The sequence below is a fragment of the Centroberyx gerrardi genome, chromosome 18, assembly GCF_048128805.1.
Source record: "Centroberyx gerrardi isolate f3 chromosome 18, fCenGer3.hap1.cur.20231027, whole genome shotgun sequence".
In the NCBI taxonomy this organism is placed as follows: Eukaryota; Metazoa; Chordata; class Actinopteri; order Beryciformes; family Berycidae; genus Centroberyx; species Centroberyx gerrardi.
Genome location: NC_136014.1, coordinates 18467997 through 18492001, shown reverse-complemented (window position 1 = coordinate 18492001; position 24005 = coordinate 18467997). Strand labels below are relative to the sequence as shown.

Below are 24005 nucleotides of genomic sequence, written 5' to 3'. Positions count from 1 at the left end.
TTTATTTGATTCATAATGTTTGATTTATAATGTTTAGCGAGTCAAGGCCATCTCTCTTTGAAGTGGAATTTCATGGAATTTCATGGAATTCAATTCTGTTTTCTGTCATTCCAAATCAATTCCAATTCTGTTTCCTTAGAACTGAGTGTAATTCCAATTCCAACTCCAGGAATTGAACTGGAATTTACCGTGCATTCTTAATTCAATTCATGAATGGCCCCAAACCTAAAGGACACATACAAATATAGTGTAGTACACCATATCCTACACACTCACACACATTGTTAGCATAGACACATAAGACACATTTTTTCCCCATATACCAGGGCCTTGTGCTGACACGCACGTTCCTCCAGACAATATTTACCAAACAGGAAATACAACCATGAGGGTCTTTAAAGGTCTAGCACGCAGGCTTGGCCTTGACTCCAGGAAACACCTCTGTTGTTGTTGCATCCTCTCACTCACATTCCTCAAATCCTCACGTCAGAGGTCTTCTCCTGCTCCACCACCCTGGAATGTCTTCACTGGTAGTTCAAAACATTACGTACAAACCTCCTTCCCTCCTAAACGGTAAAGGGAAAACATACAGTATAGTGCATTGTTGTCATTCTGAGAGAAGAGAAACATTTTCATATATGCTCTGAAATGGGAAAATTGTGTGTTGTGTAAAACAAGGCAGGCTGATGGAGTGGGCAGATAGGCCAAAGGGTCTAATGTTAACTTACAGCTTACAGTTTCAGGCAAGTGGCATACCAATGGCATGTTTCTATGTCTGTTTTTGTTTGTAAGCAATTAAAGATCAACTGTTTTCTCTCTGCCTTTCTCTGCAATAATCCCAAATCTCTGCAATAATAAGTTCACAGCCAAACATAAGCGTTGGAAAATTGGTGCCATGAGAGACTTTATCCTAAACTGCAGATCAGACATATTTAGCCATTTGATCTAATATGAGTATTTCTATTCAGTGTAATATTCAGTGTAGGAATTTGTAGACATCTCCCATGTTTCTCGTGGGAATCACCTTGGACAGATCATTGACACTTGTCCTGTACAGGTGAGAAACAGCGTCACTGGAAGTGGGTGTTCAGCTGACGCCCAGGCAAAGGTTATTATGGGTTATTTCCATGGGCTGGGCCTTAGGACCCCCCTTGTTGAGGAATGGGTGACGCTAGACAGAGAGAGGGCAAGAGCTCTCACTCTGTTCCTATTTCCGCGGACCACAAACGTCATCACGGACCAGAGTCTGAATAAATTGACGTTTAAAGGAAAAAAAATCCAGTGCATCTACAATTTTTCGAGTTTGATGTCAGAATATTTTTCAGCTATCTAACACATCAGTGTTAAACGGCAATCCGTCAGAATCAAAGTGCAAGTGCTGTTTTCTAGACCCAGCATTTTGCGCCGATGTTCAATGATTACACAGGGAGAAATCCATTGTAGAAGAGGCATATACATAATACTGTATATCCTATAATGGATAAGAGATATGGCCCACAGAACGATAATGCAAATGTGAGGGTTTGCAGACCAGAGGGAGGGATAATTAATTTGAGTGAATCATTTTCTTATGCATACACGATCTTTGCACTGGAGTAACACCATTGGCCAATGAAAGCAGGCAGGGGCGTGGATTTCCGCCAAGCTCGTGTGGCCAGTGCAGAGTGGGCGTCTCATCCGTCTTCCCCCTCAGCTCATACATGACTTCACGATTACACAAGTTGGGCCACCTCAAATCGTGAATTTTTCGGGCGCAGTTGGCCGACAAAAATGACCGAAAGCTCCGCGAACAAGCTGCTAAACGGAGACGCCTGTCACCGGACCTCAAATGGCAAGAAATCGAGTAAAAATGGCTTCGTGAAGAACCACTGCCTGTTTCAACAGACACAGAAGTATCGTCGCCCGAGGGAGAAGGTGAGGCCCAACCGTCAACTGCTCGATGGGGAAGGGCCAGAAACAAGCAACGCTGTGTTTATTATTGTGTCTACTAAGGCATTTTACATAAGAAAATAATTTCAGTTGAAATATTAATCAACGAATGCTCAGTCGTGTGCCACTGCGGATATACATTCTTGTTTTGAGTATTTGTTTTGTTTACAGACAGGCGAAAAGTGAGAACTGCAGCCAAATGAAGGCAGCCCAACGTTATGTTTTCACATGGAAAACTGGATTGTAATTAGTCGAGATTACATGCGTTACAACAGCATTGTACTAATGCGACATAATCCTAGCTAGCTGTCTAGCATTAGCGACCTGATTTCTGATATGTTACACGTGGCTTTGAAAACTAATTTCTATGTTTAAGACACGATTTTAATCTATCAGGCGTATGGGGGTAGAGGATCTAAACAACCTATTTAGTGATGACAGATTTCAATAGGATGTAGGCATAATACAAGAGACTGTGTTAGTACTAAGCCTTACAGCTCAGAATTATAAATTGAATGATAACATTATTGTGAATCCATTTTCTTTTTGTCACTTATTTTTGCCCTTTTAAAACTACTTAACCACACAATGGCGCATGCTACCTGATCAGGGGGGATTGTAGTGGTGAGGTCCTTGTAACCTTACACCTTGTTGTTATTTTGTGTGTGTGTGTGTGTGTGGTGTGGATGGGCCGGTCTCTGTTTACACTGACACTGGCTTGGAGAATACCAGCAGGGCCCCGTTGTGTAGTGTTACCAGAGGAGCTGGCTCTCTCTCCTGGGAGAGGAGAGGAGAGGAGAGGAGAGGAGAGGAGAGGAGAGCAGGCCTCCGTCCACTTGACACTTAAAGGGGGAGAGGAATGTCTTCAGGCTATGAAGGGCGTGGTTCTTCCTATAGGCTGGAATGGAAAGCAGAATGAAAGTGGGTGGTGGCGTGTGTGTGTGTGGGGGTATCACACCCACGCCTTTGAAGTTTTTTTCAGAGGTTTGGGTTCAGTGGGCCTCCACACTAACACACACATTCAGAGAAATCCTATACATACACGTACATACAGGAAGATTTGAACTGAGTCTCCTCGTACTTGAGCCTGTCAAATTCCAGACAGCTGCAATGCTGCTGATTTCAAAATACAGTGGTTTCAGACAATTAGGTCCAGGTGCCATGACTGTCAGACCAGTTAGCTCCATATGCATGTATTCTCTCCAACCTGCCAGAAGAGAAGGCAGAGATCATATCAGTTTTTCCCGTCTAGGAATGCACTGATGCTAGTATCCAGTATCGGGCTGATACCAGGTGAAACTAGGGTAACAGTATCTGTGAACTTCTTAAAACAAACTACATTCAGTGTTCAAGAGCCATGTGAAACATACAAATGAAAGCACTGGCATTTTCACACATTGAAGGGTGTTAGGTCTCTAACATCTCAATTATTCTTGTGACCTCAAACTATTAATCTGTGTTGTTCAGTATAAGTAATAGACCAACCAGATAGGTACATTGTATTAAGCAATACGTAAAGGTTAGAAATACTCAGAATTGGTATCAACATTGAAAAAGTGTTATCAGTTCATTTCTTTCTGATCTGAGGTTGATAAGGCAGACTGATGGAAAGTCGGGCGGTTAACAACTTGTAAAACTGAAAGAGGAAGCTGTGGTGTGGAAACTCTCACTGTCACAGCAGCAGACCTACGGGTGCACCACCACCCACAGAACTTCTCGTCTCTTTTGGCTACCTTTCAGGCCGCAGCATTAAATTTGTGGATCCAAAATGGGTCGCTGGCCTCTGTTGAGTTTCCCCACATGACAAGAATCTAGACCGTGCTTTAATCTGCCTGGGTCGTGTAAATGTACTCCTGGGTCTGGGTCCTTGGATGAAAAATGGACTTTCTTGTATTGAGTTAATCATAATGCCTATAGGGAGTGTAAAGGAAAAAGATTGGAAGCAAAGGTGAATAACCCACCCATTGTTTACTGGCACCAGGCAGGATATTTTATGAGCAGGAAGGAATACAAGAAGACAGCACTAACAGTTCTCAGCCGAGATGATATTGTCAATAATGGATCCATACAGATAAGCTGCGCATGGAATATGCAATTAGTGGGAAGAGGACTCAGTCATTGCTTTTATCAGTGTTGAAACATGTACCACATGCAAACTTTTATTTCTGTGGGTTGAATGGAATATGATCATCTATTCAGCTACAGAGCAAGTCTTTGAAAGAGCATATGATCTGACACAGGCCTACATCTTTTTAGTTCCTACTACTCTACAGTTATAAAAAGTTGAGCAAATATGACGTAGACGGAACTGTATTTAGTTGCAGCGGTTGACCTCGGGATGTAACGGTTTCTCTTGAGTGGTGTGCTTGGAAATGAATGTGTTTTTGTGCTCAATAGAGGGCTAGGTCTAAGTTTGGGACAGTTCACAAACAAGACTGCATGGACTCAAGACTTGGGAGTGTATTCTCAAGGATCTTTAGAGAGAGAGGGACCTGTTCGACCGGCTTTGTACACATACACACGCACACAAAGACACACACACACGCTGCAGTGCTGTCCTGTTCTCCTCCACAGAGGTATTTCTTCGAGAGTCATGACTGGTCACATGTCGTGTGGTTGCTAAGCGGCAGGGCAGAGCTTGTAATGAGTGACGGCCCTCATTTGTTTAGTGTTGGTTTTGTAGACAACCAGTCCACAGTCCAGCTTGCAGTGATGCCCCAAAGATATTTTTCAGTAGCTTTTAGTTGGTTGAATACATGAGGTGAGGGTCCACTATATCCACTGAGTTTAATAGAATAGCACTTCTGATGTGAGACCAACTTTATATGGTCCCATAATCTGAGATCAATATTTCTATTCATAAAGCTTCATGAATTAGGCCCCAGGTTGTTTCATGCCCTCTTGATGGCTGTTTTACTGCCCATTGGTCGGAGCCGGCTAAATGTGCCTATTGTATCCTTTACTAGCTTTCTAACCATCTTGCCAACAAAAACACCTTTAAACTCTTTCACACTGCACACGCTACAAAGATGCAGTCTACTTTTGGTTCCTCTGTTTTAGCTCTGGCAGAAGCAGAGCTCTCCTGTCTCTGTTTGTTTACAGGGAGAGAGAGAGAGGCTGCAGGCTGCTTGCTGGCTTGGCCTGCTCTGCCTTCTCTCTCATTCAAATGGGCTTTCCACTGTGGCAGATTTAATGAGTAAACAGATTTAAAGCAGAGATAAGCCATTACCTTTTAAAGGAGAAATGACCGCCTGTTGGGATGGCTCAAGGCTCACAGGCACTGTTGTCCTAAAGGCCTAGCTGCAGTGTGACAAGAGCTTTTGTTCTTACCGTTTTATCAGTGAGTTGTGTGACCTCTCCCTGTGTGATCGTTGATGCTAATAGGCCAGTTTGACCTCAAGTGCCTTGGGGAAATATACGTCAATTCAGGCTAGGCCCAGTTTTGATTTAAAAGAGAATTCTAATTTCATTTCTGTTCTTCTTTCTTTTCATTCGTTGACATTATTACACATAAATCGGTGTCTTAAGCCTAGATGTATCAGTAAATGAGTGGGTGTTTTTGGTTATACTCTGATAAAAGCTGTCAAACTGAAGTGCAGTGGACTAAACTAAACATTAGGTCTTAATTGTTAATTCTAAAAGACATGGGCTACAATTGTTTTCTTTTTCTCTGTTTTTCCCCCAGAACCAAAATGTCCCGCGTAACTCCAGCCTCTACAAGAAGCCCTTTTTGGAATCGTTTGAGGAGACGCCTCTCCTGGTGGCCGTGCTCACTTACATGGGCTATGGCATCCTCACCATCTTCGGCTACCTCCGAGACTTCCTTCGCCACTGGAACATCGAGAAGTGCCACGTGGCCCGGGAGAGAGAGGAGCAGAAGGTAGGCCTTAGTTGAATACTGTGGCTGATTCAAAACTATTTCAAAGCCAAGACTTTGATTCATTGAAAGTTCAAGACAAATCATTTTAATGCTTTCTTTCAAACATTTCAAACTTTTGGCACATCATCTAGAATGGAAGCATTTCAGTCCCACTCGTTGTATATCACTTTTAAAATAATTTCTCTCTTCAAAATCATTTGTTATGAGGTGAAAAAATACACCATCCTTTTAAATGTTGCTATTTTGTAAGCAAGTCATAAGACATAAGACAGGGCAGAACTTTTAATATTATTCCATAACTGGCTTTACTTATACCAGTAGCCAAAAAAAGCTGTCACATTGTTTTGGATGTTGGCTATCTGATCCTAGAACGAAACTGTACAAGTCACAGCCCGCCACATTGGCTGTGACAGTATTGCTCGTCTTTCACGCTTGCTTTCACACCCTTTTTACTTGGTTCAACAGTAGCGTTGATCGTGGCCCTTGTTGTAGAATGAGTTTATCTGAAACTGCACGGAAATGAACAATGCACTTTTAACACAGAAATGCGGAAAGGTGACTTTGGTCAAGACAAAGTCCACACAGCCGATTGGTGTTGATAGTGCTACTGTTTTGTGATACTGTACTACCGCAGAACAAGTATAGTTTCCTTTGGCATGTACTCCAAACTTTCATATCAGAAGAAACGTGACAATAAGTATGAGGATATGGGCGAGTCCTACCTGTTTCAGTTTCCCCTCAACTGTACAAAACATGTTGTACTGTCCAGTGTTTCACAACTGTTGTTCTCCTATTTGGTGTCTGTAATTGTCTCCCTGTTGAGTGTTGTGTGTCCATCCAACTCTCCTGCTTCCCATTAAAGGTTTTCCACTTAACTTGACCTGCCTGGCAAAGTAAATGAAAATGAACTATCATCTCTCCATCTCTTCTCACACCCTTATAAATGTTGTTCCTCTCTCCCGTAGGATTTCGTCCCCCTGTATCAGGACTTTGAGAACTTTTACACCAGGAACCTGTATATGAGGATCCGGGACAACTGGAACCGGCCCATCTGTAGTGTTCCTGGTGCCAAGATGGACCTGGTAGAGAGAGTCTCCCATGACTACAACTGGACCTTCCAGTGAGTTGCTGCACTGTGTGTGTGTGTGTGTGTGTGTGTGTGTGTGTGTGTGTGTGTGTGTGTTTGTGCGTGTCTATATGTACGCATGGTTATTTATATCAAGGTGTTGTCCATGTAGTTGATTACTACACTTCTCCTACCACCTATGGGGAGTGTGAGAGTGAGTGCCCATTTGTATATCTCACTGTCTCCAATCTCTAGGTTAGTGGGAAGTGTTTTGCACTTAAGGTCATCGACCTGTTTCTGATGATAAGAGTGACAAAAGTCGTATCTGTCACATGGCATTGTGTTGAAACAGACAGACACTGTGCACCAGTCGGAAGTAGTATGAATACAATCCAGACAGCAAAAAGTCTCTAAAACACTTGTATGGCGTATAATTGGACTAAGTTTTGTCCCAGTGTTTTTAAAGATTATTTCTAAGGCATTTCTGCTTTATTAGACTGGGTATGCAGTGGGTAATGTTAGGAAAGAATGGAGAGAGAGAGAGATGACATGCAACGAAGGTCATCAACCCCTGAACCAAAGATCCTGCAAGCTCATGGATTGTGCCTTAACCCACTGATCCACTGGGCCCACCGCTCTGATGTCTTTAAGGCCACAAACATACAGTAATATAGATAAATTGTTATCATTGACTGTTAGCAAGTCGTTTCACAGCAACTTGCTAAAGAGTGCTAATGAATGGGGAGAATCCATGGATAACAAATGGCAAACAACTTAGTCTGTGCAGACAAACTGCCCAGAGATTATTGGACCCACTATATTTACAACAAGAGGAAAAATGCCTCGATGAATAACATTTTATGTATACTGTACATATAGTTGAGTGCTTGTCTCCCCATGGGCATAGACTGATAACATTACTGTTTCTGTTTTATACCCTGCCCACTGTTGAATACATTGAGCAGTTCATTATCTGCGCTGGCCTTTCCATGTACATAAAATAGACTGGCTGCACTGATAACTGAATGTCGTTTCATATTTTGCTTGCTGGTGCGTATAATGTGTACTTTGTTTTTTTTCTGTGCTGGCCTATGCAAACTGAATTCCCCTGGGACAATAAAGTATTGTATAGTGTCGTACGTGCAGCGTGATATCTGTGGCAGTGTAAGGATCAACATTGAATAGGAAATGGTTGCCCGGCAACCTTGACTGGTATGCATGTTGAAGGTTATTATTTCTATTAACCTTGAGTCCGGGTTCCACTGCTTTCTTCCCTTCCCTCTCTCTCTTTCTGTCTCTTTCTTTCTCTCTCTCTCCCTCTCTTGTTCTCTCTTTCTCTTTCTCTCTCTATCTCTCTCAGGCACACAGGCAAAGTTGTGAAGGATGTCATCAATATGGGCTCATACAACTACCTCGGCTTTGCTGAGAACACTGGCACTTGTGCCGATGCTGCTATTGAGGCCACACACAAGTATGGAGTTGGAGTGGGCAGCACCCGCTATGAGATGGGTAAGGGTCAAAAAGCTCTCTTAAAGGGGTAGTTCAGGTTTTTATTAAGAAGCCTCTATGATTTGTCATCTGAGAGTGCTTTCATTGCAAAAATGAGCTTTCAGTTCATGATTAACAGACTTCTTAAAAACCTTAACTATTCCTTTAAAGGCCATGCCCTCTTTTGTTTGTAGTACGTTCAGGAAACAACAGAAGCCACAGGCTCAAGTGGTTTTGAAGCACTGAAAGATTGCAGAGTACGAAATATAATGACACGTTGTAAACTACACCAGACTTCAGCTTTGAAGTTTTCAAGTCAATGTCCATTTTAATGCCGAGTATGCTGCAGTCACTTTTTTGACCTGGGCAGCTATATTTTAGTTTAGCACATTTTATCTTTATCTTTTGCAAAAGAAAAACACTGAAGATAACAAGTAGCCAAGGAGACTGGTGCATTTACCTCAAGGAGAGTGGACTGACCTCGCTCTTAACACCATTTAACAGGGATATGAAAACAAATCTGCCACTTGACAAACAGATCCCCTATTAAACAATTCTAGGGTGATGTGGCAGGACTTGGTTACTGACATGTTGTTGTTTCTAGGGAACCTGGACATCCACGAGGAGCTGGAGCAGTTGGTTGCCAGGTTCTTGGGTGTCGAGTCATCCATGGCTTTTGGCATGGGCTTCGCGACCAATTCCATGAACATTCCTGCTCTTACCGGGAAGGTATGGCATTTCCTTCTCTTCCTTTGTTTTTTGTTCTCTCTAAAATGCCCTACTCCTTCTTAATTACCTCGCTTTGTCCGTAGATGGTATTTCTATCAAATTGCGCCTGTAATTGTAGCCCGTTTTATCGTAACCAAAAAAAAAGTTTCACACTGTTTCCTATGTGAGGTGAAAACAAGTTGTGTTTTCAGATCAGTGGCCGCCCCTGAAGAGTTCAGACTGTTCCACAACGTGCGAGTTTCCGCCCCATGTTTTCAAAACATTCTGAGTGAAAGGGGTTGGTGAATGACATTTGGCTAGTCTCTCTTGCTCTAACCCCAACAGGTCAAACACACCGGTCCTCACTTCCTCTTCTTTTTCCCATAGCCGGGGCCTCTTAAGTAGTGTTTGAACAGGATGTAAAAATCTGGGCTGACAGGCGCGTGTACCTTGTGAGTCTCGGAGCACGTTTCCTGACAGTCTTAAGAGTGAGAAACAGAGATGCAGACAGACAGACAGAGAGCGAGGCAAACAGACAGAGAGACAGCAAAACATAAAGATTTCAGTCACCTCCCTTGTCAGTAGGGATCATGAATTCCTAACCATGCCTGTCACTTTTCTGCTGGCTCACATCTTCACGTCATGGCATAATTGAGTGTTGTGTAACACGCTCAATCATTCATTGACCAGAGGAAATGATGTGACCTGTGGAAAAGTTTGGGTGTGTTGGGTGTCAGGAGGTGGATAAGGTGTCTGCGTTTGTACTGCGACCGCGGCCTTTTGTCCTCATTAGGGGGATGGCTGGAAATATTAATGACTTAATTTGAAAAAGTCATATCCTGGAAATAAAATTGTCCTAGAACCTCGTTTACCTCAGACTGCCGAACCAGCCAGTCCACCTAAGAAATAATGCAGTGATTTGTAAATTAGATTTTAAATTCAAAATGCCTGGTTTCTGATTCAGACTTGGGATGAAATGTCGAAACATTTCAGTGCCTATGTTAACATACACAGAAGATTCTGTTCATAATTAAGTTACTCAGGTAACCTGGTTTTGGGTTAATACATTTAAACTAATTCTCTTAGAATAACCCAAGTAAGCTCATACTCTGATTATGAGAAACCTTGTTAAGATGCCATCTTGTCCAGCATTAAACGGGTTACTGTGGCTTGTAACCATTTTACTCTTTTCACTTTTGTTTTTTAGCCCTTTGCTCAAACTGGGATTCCCACAGGGTTATGGGTACATTTTGATATCACTAAAAAACATCACACAGATTACTATAGGGATCATCATTTCCCAATGTATTAGAAGTAACCTAGTATTTCTCAGTCAAAGAGGAAGGGGTACAGCTTAACCTGAATAAGACCTTAACCAGGATATGACTCTGTGTATATAAACATGCACAGTGTTTCAGACATTTTAAGTCTCTGCAACAACCAATACATTTCAAAGAGGAATAATCAACAACTGCTGTACTTGGAAGTCATTACTCAACACTGGAAAAGTCCAGTCAATTAAATTCTTAGGTATTACTATTTTGTAAGCAAAGCTCTTAATAAGGCAATTAACTTAAGCGTTGCTGCATGATGAGCTTCACTCTCAACGTTGAATAGTGTTTGTGTTTTCTGGCTAATTAGGAATGCCTGCTCTCCTGACTTTGAAATGCAGACCAGAATCACTTGATTCCCCTCTGTCTGTGTGTTTGTGTTGATCAGAAATCCCAAACCCTGCCTGAATAGTTTGAAAGGAATATTTTTTGTTTTTATTTTACCTTGTTGTAGGGTTGTCTTATCCTGAGTGACGAGCTGAATCACGCATCCCTGGTGCTGGGTGCTCGCCTGTCTGGGTCCACCATCCGGGTCTTCAAACACAACAGTGAGTGACCTACGGTAACCATTACATAACATAAGAATAACCACATAGAATTGTAAACTTGACGCACCCAAAGCATGCAGTAACGCAGAATACAGAGGGTTAGAGTGACTAAAATGCATCTCTTGAAACACTATTGTTGTCTAAAGTTTTAGCTGCTTTACCCAAGAGAAAAGCAAATACATTTAAGAAGGGTGTGTCTGCTGCAAATTGCTTCACTCAATGCAAAATTGACACATCTCATTTTGTTTACTATACACGCTCACACAGTAATGGGTGTGGTGTGGCTTTCTGTTTAGCAGACACACACACACACATATCACTTGAGCTGCGTCAAGGCTCACAGTCAGCAACCAGGAACCAGGCTGACTGACTGCTGAGGAAAAACTCTCAACGCTCCAAAGGGTTGTGATCATAAAATATTGACACTCAGCCATTGAAAGAATTGAATTGAAAGAATGCTCTCATATTTCTTTAGAGGAATAAAATCTGCCGTTTGACAATAAAAGCTTACTATGCCGAGATTTCTCTAGATCTTTTCTTTGCTAATTAACGTAAGACTAAAGGTAAACTCTATCCCTAATTCCTGTGTATTGTAGACATGCAAAGTCTGGAGAAGCTGCTGAGAGATGCCATCGTTCATGGGCAGCCAAGAACACACCGGCCCTGGAAGAAAATCCTCATTGTGGTGGAGGGAATATACAGGTATATATTAATCCCTCTCTCTTTGTGTTTTACTCACACACACACACACACACACACACACACACACACACGTATAGTAAACAAAAGTATTTATTGGCAATATGCCAATTAAAGGATAATACCAGTGTATTTTAAAGTTTGTGCCAATTGTCTAGTTTGTCCCTCTCCTTTACATTTTTTTCCTGGTGTTGTCTGCACACAGTCAACAAGTCAGCATAGTTGGAGATATCAGGGCTCCTTTTCTACCTTCAGAAAAAGTCATTTGTTTCCATTCATTTTTGTACACTATGAAAAATGACTTGAAAATTACCCAGGCAAGATAATCCATCACAGTAAACATGAAGCCTTAATTTGGTTTTGTCAAAGTTTCTGTTTTATCGTTGTTTCATTGTGCCAGAGTGTGCCTGAGTTGAGTTTACGTTACATTCTGCTTACTGTCAATTACCTGACGCCCACAGGAAGAAATGGAAATCTCCACCAGGAAATAATCCCTCAAAAACATGTCACCTTACAAACTTTATTCTCACATCCGTGTCTTTTTATTTAGGGTGTGTTTGTTTGCTGGGATAGCAGTTAATGGCACCATAAAGTTTATATTTTAAAAACAGAAAAACAAAAAAATTGACATGACAACATGAATTGTAAAAGGACTGGGGGAAATGTAAACTAGACTTAGACAGAAGTAAATGGGCTATAACTCTAAATGACATTGGTATTCTCCTTTAAATTCACTCCTCTGGTTCAAGACTCATCAATCTTTATTTAGCTTAATTGGTAGCGCAATTGTCTGTCATACTGGCAATCACTGAATTCATAGGTTTGAGACCAGGAGAAGACTATTCCCAAATGTAAGCTGTCATCCTTGCCAGCATGATTGACATCTCTGATGCAATAGAGCAGTTTACTCCATTTGAGACATTATGGCAACAGCAACAATATAAAAGTAATGACTTAGTAAGCTAGTCGGAGGTCCCGAAGGCTGTTTTAATATTTGAATATGGCCCTCATCTTCACTGTATCAGCAAACTCATTTGCAGTGAAACAATGAAGCACTTTAACAAGATAATGGAAGCAATGTCTCAGCAGATTACGGTTCCATGTAAGTAAGAGCATTTCTCTACACTGATTTCAACTGATGTTACACTCAGCTGCTGACTTTGCATAGTAAATACAAAGAAATTATGTGGTAGGGAAAAATGAGACGGCACCATTTGCAATGTGACCATATCTCACCCTTGCTTGAATCCCAGCTTCACAGTTAAGACCGTTTCTTTGCCATGATCCCTCTATTATGGTAACACTCACCAATTTCCCTTTTGTCTAAATAAAGAAAATAATGGCATGGTAGACAGAGTGCCCACTCTCCTTTAAGTATACATTCTCTGCCTTGTCCTTTGAAGTGTACTTACTATATAAAGGCAATCAATCTATGCGATCAATATAATTCTCGGGGAAACTGCCCGAGGTAATCAATACACTTGACTAATGTAATGTTAATGGAGTGGGATTTCCACAGGGAATTCCAAAGGAAACACTTCAGCTGCCAAATAAGACATGCACAGCTACACGTACACACTTAAACAAAGAGCTCAAGCAGTAGCCAATAGGATAGACTGCTCATATGCTACTTCTGCATCATGTACCACTGTGTACCATTACTGATGCAGTATCCTGACACCTTTATTTGAAAAGGCACCATACATAGAGCACATAGCACATAGAGTTTTCATAACTGTATTTTTACCACAGTACTAGCACCACAGTATCAAGAGGCAAATTCAGGATGAGACACTTTATTCCCCTATACTTCACTTCGGGGTATCAAACTTTACCATGGTTGACAGCACCTAAAAACATGATTTCCTACAAATCATATCTGTTCTTTATTGAGCAGTATATCATTAATAATAGTATGTAAATGTACCATTTTGAAAATTTTACTTTGAACTTACACATCTTATCTGTCATACAACATGAGAACTTACTTCCAGGTGCTTCATTGCAAATACTTTGAATGGACTGCTGTGATCCAATGATGTATTTTTATGATTAAAGGACAACACATACTCATTTTATATTGTTGTATACGTAGTTGCACATTGTTGTATACACAGTGCTTCTATGTATATAATGCATCATAAGCTATGTTTGCTAATGGTTCAGTTGGTAATGTTAACGAACAAGCCAAGTAGCCTAACATTACTGTATTCTCCATAAAAGAGATTAAGGCAGTTGATCGACTAGGGAGCCAGAAAGCTGAAATCACATTCAAATAAACTGCTAATAAACTGCCTTGTGGGACTACACATAATTTGTCTTTTTTTTTTTACATGAATTCCTCCTCCTTGCAGTATGGAGGGGTCCATCGTTCGTCTGCCAGAGGTCATTGCCCTGAAGAAGCGCTACAAGGCCTACCTGTACCTGGATGAGGCCCACAGTATCGGGGCCCTGGGGCCTAATGGCAGAGGGGTGGTTGACTACTTTGGCCTGGACCCCAAAGACGTGGACATCATGATGGGGACGTTCACCAAGAGCTTCGGTGCTGCTGGGGGATACATCGGAGGCAAGAAGGTTAGTGAACTGTCGCACAGGTAAAGCCAAGGGGTTGTGGTTTTAGACTTCACCCTAGTGACTATTTCCTGGATCATAAACTTAGATTGTTTGAGAAGTCAAGGCACTGATTAGGAGGATTTACGTGTATCAGTGTGACGCTCTTCCTTCCTTCTTTTCTTCCTTCATTCCTTCCCTCCTTTACTCATATTACAGATCTAGATTGTTTGATTGTAGTTTTTTTTTTTTTCCCAAGGTGTGTCTGACATGGTTTCTTTTTTTATAACTGAGTTGTGCTTTTTATAACCGAGCCAGTTTTAGTTGTTAGGTGAGGCCCACTGATATCACTGTAGTTTCAGCACTTACTCATCCTCCTTAGGATCCTGACCGTTGAAACCCAACACCCTGTGTGTCATTCAGTTTCCGTCATAATGTAATTGCTCAACACTGTTTTACCAGCAGTGGGAAAGTTTGCTTCCTGTTTTCCAAAAAAAGCTTTTAATTAAATGACTCGTTTGTCTGATTTCTCTTGCAAAAGAATCACTTACGCACACACACATTCTTCAAATTTAAAATAAATAAATAAATAAATAAATACATTTCACCATCAGGGCATTCCTGAAATGCCCAGATAATGGTCTATTGCCCAAATGATTGTGCTGTGTGCAAGGTGTGCAAACTTGTAAAGTACTGAAGTATTACCCTGAAGTTATACTGCACTGACAGATCCTCATCTCTTAGTTTTGAGCTACCAATGCATCACAGCATCATCATCAAGCTTCATCAAGTTGGTCCTATTGTGTTCAAACTACTCAGGATTGTGCCAGCTACAATGCTGCTACACTTGTTTATCTTGAATGTATACTTGTACTGTCTTTATGTTTACTCTACTCTTCTGCACTATATGAGGTCCTGTTGTATTTTGTCCCACACTAGGGTGACTGTCCTGTAATGTGCAGCTGTCATGTAATTTGTCAGCATCAGATAACCAAATTGAATTCCTTGTGTACCCGTTGTACATGGCAAATAAAAGCAATTCTGATGTAATTTCTCTTTAAGGAGCTGATCGACTACCTGCGGAACCACTCTCACAGCGCCCTGTACGCCACCTCCATGTCCCCTCCTGTGGCCCAGCAGATTATCACTTCGATGGAGATCATCATGGGAGAGGACGGGTCCACACTGGGTAGGTGTCCAGGACGTGATGCCAGTGCTGTGCATAGCGTGAAATCACTCAAAAGTGTGTCAAGCTCCCGTATTGGCAAGCATCTGCCCTGCTCTCCCTGCCAGACCCAGGGGTGCTGCTCTGTAGTTGATCCTGCACTCCTCCCTGTGGAGAGGTCAAGCAAAAAGACAATTTCCCTACGGGGAGAATCACATAATTATCTGATTGATAGGATGCTTTCGCCCATATAATTGGAGTGTGTCTGAGGAAAGTGAAAAAATGGAGAAGGCACAGTAAAATAAATTGGGGTTGTTGTCTTGCATGCCCACAACACTGTTTACAATTTGATTCATTTTGATTTAGCGCTGTACCAGTGCCAGGAGAAAAGACTGGCATAGGCTATGATCAAGGCAGCATGAAGGTGGAAAAAAACATCCACAGTATTTGGATTTCTTAAACCAGTCATAATAATCCAGGGTGGTGCTCAAAGCTAGGGGGTTTATGGGTGTCATATTGTATGATTTTTACCATTTGTTTGCTGTTGCACCCACATGGAATGCAGAGGGCTTTGGGTAGGCAAGTTACACAGAGCTGGTAGAAATGTGGATTGGGTGGAGTTGGCTCTGCAGATTATGTCAAATGGAAGATAATAGTATGTGTCTGGTGCATAGTGGACTGTAGGGGCTCTTCATTGTGGGCTTTTCATGCTTTTCATTTCCCTTGGACTGCAGCCAATCAGAAATGTTGTCCTAGATGTAGGCCTAGTTTCTGGGTCACTTGGAAAGTGTTTTTGTCTGTTTTGGGATTACACTGTCTGGCACTGTGTGACATGGCTTTCCATCAGTGACCACAAGATGGCAGTATAGACCTGTGGCTCCGAGTGTTCGCTTTTTATAAATCTGTGTTTAGTCCTCTCTCTCCATGCAGTGTCATTGACTTTGTAGCAGTTGACTGGTAGAGAGGTATTAGTTGCCATGACATCATGTTTTTTTTTTTTCCAGATTCACATCAGCTTTGCCACGTTTGTCCTTTGGCTCCTTCATACTGAGTGTGCCTGTTTACCCTTGCAATCTCTCATTCCCTGCCAAGTGATAAAGGCTGTTATCGATGGCCAACTATGGCAAATAGACACCAGTAAACAAAGGAGTGGTAGACTGGCTTATCAAACCCACATGGCATGTGTAGGCGTAGTCTAGATATAATTTGGGCCCCATGGACCCATGTCTACACTCACATCACCTCAGTGGCTACTGTAAAATAGGATGTGTTGAAAGAGTAATTTTCCCATTCATTTCCTGTTTTAGAAAATCACTTGAGCTAATATTTCAAGAGTGGGCTGTGGTCACAATGGGCTTTTCCCAGTTGCACCTAAATCAAGCTGCGGTGTATTGGAAAAATGCATCTTATTGTTAACATTTTGAGAGGATCGCTGTTAAGGATCTCTTTTGCCAGCTGAAGAGTTCCTTTTGAAAATCACAGCTCTTGTTTCACTCCCTGATCTGTCGAGGGTGAGATAAAACCTACACTTTTTTTCTTAAGCATGAACTTTGGAGGACTACAGGGAGATCTTCAAACACTGCACAGTACTCTTGTCTTTCTCCATCTTTCCCAATATGCATTTTTTAAGAACTGGTGGATGGACAGTTCCCTGCTTCTCTCAGTCGGCCCACGCTGATTGAAGCTCTTGAAGTGGTAGTGTGTTGACTCTGATACACTCCCTTTATGGCTTTCAGATGTGTGTTTGTTCGTGTGTGTGTGTGTGTCTCTTTGCCCTCCAGCTGGGTACAAAGCGGCATGGCGCTGAGGGCCAGAGATTTGGACAGATCAAACTCTGTTGGACTCGTCTCCCATACACACACGCACACACACACACACAAACAGGTCACTCTCTGGTCTTGTTTTTCTTGTAGGGCGGTACCCCTTAACTCCTTGTGGGCCTTGAAGGTAGCAGTTTCTGTTAAAATGCTGATATAAGATCAGATTACCCTGACCCCCCAGTCTACTCTCAGCCATTAGGGAGAAGAATAAACACCTGAACCCGTGTCGGCGGTTAGGAGCAACCTCCATCCCTACTTTGGTCTTTCCACAATGTCATCAGCTCTCTTTCCAGACCGTTCTCTGAGAAGAGCAGGCCAGACTGGCTGACCTTGCACCATATCCCAGCTTGACAAGTTTTCCTTGTGGAAGAGTAACAATGACAGGCTGATTGGTTGCAGCCCAGTCACTGTTTGAAATTCATGCCTTTGAAGTTGCAGACGCAGACACGAAGTCAGAGTGACAGTTCAGCTGCCTGCTAACGGTTTGGTGTTGTGTTCAAGTTGCTAAGAATGGCCGTCCATGGTTCCAGGCACAGGCCTACATCAAAATGAACGTCTCTTGTTTGAAGCTTACATCAATCAAATATGTGGATAGGACATAAGGGTACAAGACGGACAAGGCATTCTTCAATATGAGCCTAATATCAAAGGAATACCAAAGCACTTGAAAAGCAATCTGCCTGAATATCATATGCTACTGTTTCTTTTTTCCCCCCCAACTAATCACTCAATGCTGAGAACAGTTTTGGATTCCTGGACTGTAAAAAAAATGTCTGGGTAAATATGTCAGACTTTGTTGTGTCTTGGGGTGCTTTGAAGCCGTCGTGTTTCTGCTCTGTTTTTCAACACGGCCAGGCAGATGTCTGTTGTTGTTGTTGGCGCTTTGTGCCATGTGGTTATTTATTTGGTTAAGATGCTATCTCAGGAGGCTTGGCACTGCACAGGTCTGAGTGAGGAAATCCACAGTGTGCATCCATAGGTCATGTGACTGATACTCGTAGATTGATGCCTGTTTAGTTTCACCCCCTTGACCTCTTAACTTAAAACCCTGTTTGTCTTCAAAGGCAAATGGTGCAGGGCTTCCTCCAAATAAGCGCATGTCAGTGTCAATTGGATTGTGATAAGGACCGTTGGTGCTACATACAGCTTGCCTCTCTACCACTGCTCTTCCATTTAAGAAATTTAACAGGGAATCAATCCCAAAAACTCCCACATTGGACAAAATGAATGTACAAAGCAGTTCATTAGGGCTACCTTTGGTAGCAGCCCCAGTGGCATTTCTTTGGTAGCAGTAGAACGTGTCATCACAACAAATTTACCAGCAGTATATTGCATATATCATCTTCAAAGTCACATATGAAAGGAATTGATTGAAGTCTAAGCAATATTGAAGGGGCTGCTGCTTCAACCTGTGAAGGTTTTGATCAGTTATTTTCTCCAGTATAAGTGCCACACTTAACTCCATTACAAATATTTACTTTCAATATTGTGTGTAATGAAGATCTCCATTGCTAAAACAACTTAACTTCTAATTTCAAGTAAAGTGATTTAACATTGTTTTTACTGGAGAGAGTTTAGCACTCATCCCAAGGATTTTTGAACATTTTATGGTTGACATCTGCTCCTGTTGTCGGAGCAGGACTTGGCCTCCGCTTGAACGTTTGTCTCTGCCCTCCCCAGGTGCTGATCGCCTCAGACAGCTGTCGGAGAACACCACCTACTTCCGCAGGAAACTCCGCGACATGGGCTTCATCATCTACGGCAACGATGACTCGCCCGTCGTGCCCATGATGCTCTACATGCCTGCCAAAATTGGGTAGGTGATTCTCATTCATTCCGCAGTATATAATAGAGTCCTTGGAGGCCATTTTAACATCAATAGGATATTTCTCCTAAATCATTCCACATCTAGGAAAGACGTATTCGCCTCACTTTGTTTTTTTATGACTTTCCTTACCTTTGTCCCTTTTCTCAATAGAATCTAACTATGCATATTGAAGGCAGTAGATGATTTCAGTTTAGTCGCCCATATAAGAGAGAGACACCATCTCAGATGTGGTGATGGCTGAGAGCTCAGACCATCTTCAGACCTTGCCAAGTGTTGCTCTTCGTCTAATCCTGCCGTTGCTTTGCAGGGCGTTTGGCCGGGAGATGTTGAAGAGGAACATCGGCACGGTGGTGGTCGGCTTCCCCGCCACACCCATCATCGAGTCCAGGGCGCGCTTCTGCGTGTCGGCCGCTCATACCAGAGAGATGCTCGACACAGTGAGTCACCCGATAAGTCCGATAAGCATCCAGAACACACCATTTGCATTCGCTGCACTGTCACATCTCTGATGTGCATCAATAACAAGAGTCTCAAATTGCCACATCAGCTCTCTTTGTTCACTCTTAGGAGTGGGAGAGATAAGAAAAAAGTAGTTTCCCAGACAAACTGTCTGTACACATTTGTTTGAATGCTGCTGAACACCCATTACCAACGTGCAACTGCCATTTGGGTTTATATTAATCATCAGAGATATAAAGAGAAAGACACTTATGATCTCTACTCAAAGTCTATCTTCTTCACCACTGGCTCCAGATCAAGGGGATATCATTACAGAATAGACATTTATTGTTGAAGACTTAATTTTATTCCTCTGACATGATATAAGAGCCTGTTTTTGATCCGTGGATGATCATGTGTTTAGACTCGCTACCCTTCAAAACACTGAGTGAGCTTTTCTCAGCAGTTGGTCAGTCAGTCAGATCTGCCTGACTGCCGACTGTCAGAGCCAACGTGTGTGTGTGTATGTGTATGTGTCAGCATATGTGTGAGTGTGTATGTTGAATAATAAAGGCATCCAATATGTCCTTTATTATAGAGGAACGTGGAAGGCCAAGCTGTCTCTAAATATTACAGTATTTCTCAGACAGAGGCTTTTACTCAGGCTTCTCTGTCTCTCCAAAGACACTTCATTTATCTCATTGAGGAGTATGTCAACACCGTTTTTAATAGTCCATTTAAAGGGCATCAGCCTGCCTTTGTTGAGCACTTCGAGGAGCCGCTTTTTCCGTCTTTGGAAAACCCAGCCCTCACTATTTCTCAAACTATGGAATCAGAAAAAAGGTCAGGAGGAAGGTAAATTGTTTCCAGGTGTCCTGCAGTGTTGCAACACTGATACAGTCTCTTGTGGAAAGCAGCGGAGGAGTTTCTGCTCTGTTGTGGTTTTGCAGGGAGCTCTCCGTTCACCTTTACTCCAGAGCCTCGTCTCCTTCACTCCTCTGACATGTTGAAAGACTAAAAATCAAAGATGATTAATGCTTATCATTTTATCTATCGCCAACAGCAAAAAAAAACGTATTCAACTTGTGTCACTTGCGCAATTGATCAGGCACTGCAGTGCATTAACCATCAGGTTTTTTGTTTTTTTTCCTCTGGCTCAGTGTGAAAACGCATTATCTTAAATATTTTTGATCTGCATAAATAATGTCTCGTTGGATTCAGGATTAATAACCTTCTTCCTCTTCCTGTGCCAGGCGTTGGAGGCCATCAGTGAAGTGGGCGACCTGCTGCAGCTGAAGTACTCCAGACGTGAGCAGCCCCTGCCCTCTCTGGGCTGGATGTCTGAGGAGAGCCTGCTTCAGGACTGAGCCACATCATCCCCTTCCCGTCATATCCAGCCTTTCCCCCCCCCCCCACCTCTACACACTGTTCCCAATCAACGCCCCCCGCTTCCCTCTCCCCCACCAATTCCCTCCACATACTTTCCTCTACCTTTTCCTTTCTCGGATCCCTCTCTTTTCCCCCCGTGACCCGCTCTTATTTTCCTCTGAGCCAGTCCGTACCCCACTCTACTCCACATCTCTACCATCCGACTCTCGACCCCAACGGACTCGCCCGAACCAAAGTCTTCGCAGGTCCGCCCCGCTTCGAAACCCGCACACTAGCATTGCTTTATCAGCCTGTGTGTGTGATGCGTTCTGTGAGCTGTCCAACCGAATCACCCATAGCAGGGAGAGGGCCAAAAAGTCACCCACATCTTTCTGTCTTTCTGTGTCCGTTGTTACAAAGTGTGTTCAGAGCCATTCAATTTGTCCTAACTTATTGTGACTGCATTTGTGTAAGACCTAACGTCAAGTCTTATTCCTGTGTGCACACTGAACTCGTCTTATTTGTGCAATAATAATAACAATGTGGAGTTTCTCTGTAATCCAAACAGTGTAGAGTAGACAGGATTTTGCCATGAGTTACCACTCGTGCACTTGGAGAAAATTTATATATAAATGAGAAATGGGTTCATAACAGTTGTTATGATGCACACAAGAGTAAATAAAAGATATATGTAAATATTATTTATCCCGAAGTCGGTAGAATACTGCCTTAGGGTAGCATCCCAAACCTCAAAGAAAGATACACTATTTCAAAGGAGCAACATAAGCATGTGTTCTCCATATGTATTTGTCTGATGGCTTTTTTCCTAATCACTTTTACTTGAATAGAGAGTATAGAATATTGGGTTCTTTCCCTAACCAAAGGATATATATGTATAGATATATTTTCTACCTTTCTCTTAAAATGCAAAGCACCTGTTCAAAATGAAAAAAAATAAATAAAAAAAACATTTAACAGGGAAGGAACCCCTGGGAGAGCAAGAGCAAGGAATATTTTTTACAGCTTATTTTCTAGAAATATTTTTCAGCCTTATTTACTGTTTACACCTGCACTCAAAAACTTGAGCCCAATGTCTTTAACATTTCTATAAGCTAATGAGCTACACGTGTGATTTTTGTCGTTCTGTCATTCTCACTCAAGTGCTTTCTTGTTAATCAGCGTCGACACCAATCTCTGAACACGATGACACGCTGTAACGTAGATCTGTATGTATGACGATGCTGCTTCCATGCTTATCTGATATACAGACAGCTTTATTTATTTTAAATGCCTTTTATTGTCTTTCTTTCAGCTGTCTATTTTTGTGAGAAATGTACCTTTTATCTGAAAGGCAGCTCCAAATGTGTCCCGGTGGAACGTGTGTGTGTTTTAGCGGACTACTTACACGTCTTACTTCAGTGCTAGCACTACTGACAGGCATTGTAAATGCACAGATGATGTAGTCACTGAAATTTGCAGGATTTGTTTGGGCATGCTTAAAATGTCAGAAACAGACTTTTTCTTTCCCGTACTGTATCATCTGTGATCATCTTATCGAATGGCATTCCAAATCGACCTGCTTTCACTGTTAAGTGTTTGTTTTGTTATACCGTTGGATTTTCTGTGTGAACTTACATAGACAGGTCACCCCTAAATACGGCACCTGTGCCACTGTCAAACATCCAATTCATGTGTGTATGTTTATGTTCTATCACTTTGTTGATGTGAATTGAAAATACTTGTTGATCATCGGGCCGCATCGGTGTAGCCAGTCGGAAAGCTGGCCATCGTGTGGCATTGTGACCATTCCTATAAATGTTCATCAAAACGACTAAACTCAAAAGTTTAGAGATGCTTTTATTGATGTTTTTGGCATTACAGCACAGTATGACAACTTTTAGGGTCACTTTGTTTTACTGTACATTAATTAGACATGTATTGCATTGTTGTCTGTGAGTGACAGTCATTCCAAAATGGTTATTATTTGTTTTGTCCATGAAAAATGGCTTGAATAACAGTTGAGCGATGCATTTGATTCAATAAACATGACAGTAAATGCTAGAACACATGACAATATAATCTGGAATTTCACTCCTCGGCATTGTGCTTTGACATGAGACTCTGCTTCTTGTCAGAGTTTCCTCCCAAGCTGTCTGGAGGCCCATGCAGTATGTGGAGTCTCTCTTCTTTGGAGGCACAGTGTAATTGCAAACAGCAACATGACGATTTCTCTCAGACAGGCTTCCTTTAGTTTGAAACGGAAGCATCAAAAACAGAGAGATGATTCAAATGTAGAATTGCTTGGAGCTCTTTGATGTAATGTGACATTGTTCAACCTGCCACAAACAGACCTGTGAACTGACCTGCAGTGACCATTGGAAACTTCCTTATCAGTTGCTTTTGCCCTTGGCAATTTCATTGTATTTGGGTCGAAGATAAACCACTTAAAGGGGTTTGTAAAGCCATGATGTATGTTGACCATGCTGTTGGAAACAGTGCTGCAAAGATTAAATCACTCTTTCTTTGTATTAAGTGCTGGAATGGGTCTGTGTTTATTTACAGTGGGCGCAAGCAGATTGCAGGCACAACTGAACAGTCAATGACAAATGTGTTCTAAAGCCTTTTTGACAGATTAGTCATTGATATCCTGCAGTTTGCTACCATTACACTGCGAAAAATTCCACCATAACAAATCATTTAGTCTTTTTAAAATGTCATTTTTTCTTAAAACAAGTGAAACATTCTGCCAATGCGGTGAGCTAATCCTGCTTGTCTCCAGAAGGCAGAATAAGGCAGGAACAAAACCCCTGGATACTGTGTCAAGAAAATGACACTTGATTTAGGAAATTCTAGAAACAAGTGGAATGAATTCATACCGCTGTCACATTATTTCACTTGTTGTGAGGAAAATAAGATTTTATGACTCAAATACTAGAGTAAATGTTATGTTAATATGGCGGGTTCCCCTACCACTGACCTCTCCATTCCCTCCATTCTACAGCAGCAGCCCATGTATTTACACCTGAAGTTCTTGTACCTTTGGGAAGCAATAGTCCCCCAATACTCTTCAGTAGTCCCCTCCAATACACCCCACCCCCTTCCACACACACACCGCCCTACCCTCGCCCCAACACACACACACACACACACACCGCCGCCTCCGAAACTGAGCAATGAGCATCCCACC

General features: G+C 42.1%; 1 protein-coding gene across 1 annotated transcript; it reads left to right on the top strand.

Annotated features, from left to right (window-relative positions):
- The first annotated feature begins 1699 nt into the window (after positions 1 to 1699).
- Positions 1700 to 23350, top strand: sptlc2b (serine palmitoyltransferase, long chain base subunit 2b). The gene is made up of 12 exons (XM_071924916.2): positions 1700 to 1914; positions 5615 to 5809; positions 6775 to 6929; positions 8236 to 8384; positions 8968 to 9092; positions 10857 to 10950; positions 11547 to 11652; positions 14004 to 14223; positions 15262 to 15388; positions 18865 to 19000; positions 19320 to 19449; positions 20704 to 23350. The coding sequence occupies exons 1-12, from the start codon at positions 1771 to 1773 to the stop codon at positions 20815 to 20817; spliced, it is 1695 nt and encodes a 564-aa protein (XP_071781017.1). The 5' UTR covers positions 1700 to 1770; the 3' UTR covers positions 20818 to 23350.
- The last annotated feature ends 655 nt before the right edge of the window (positions 23351 to 24005 follow it).

Coding starts and splice junctions, on each gene's coding strand:
- sptlc2b (XM_071924916.2), top strand. CDS start 1,771: ATGACCGAAAGCTCCGCGAACAAGCTGCTAAACGGAGACGCCTGTCAC. Junction 9,093..10,856: donor TTCCTGCTCTTACCGGGAAG/GTATGGCATTTC, acceptor ACCTTGTTGTAG/GGTTGTCTTATCCTGAGTGA. Junction 11,653..14,003: donor GTGGTGGAGGGAATATACAG/GTATATATTAAT, acceptor TCCTCCTTGCAG/TATGGAGGGGTCCATCGTTC.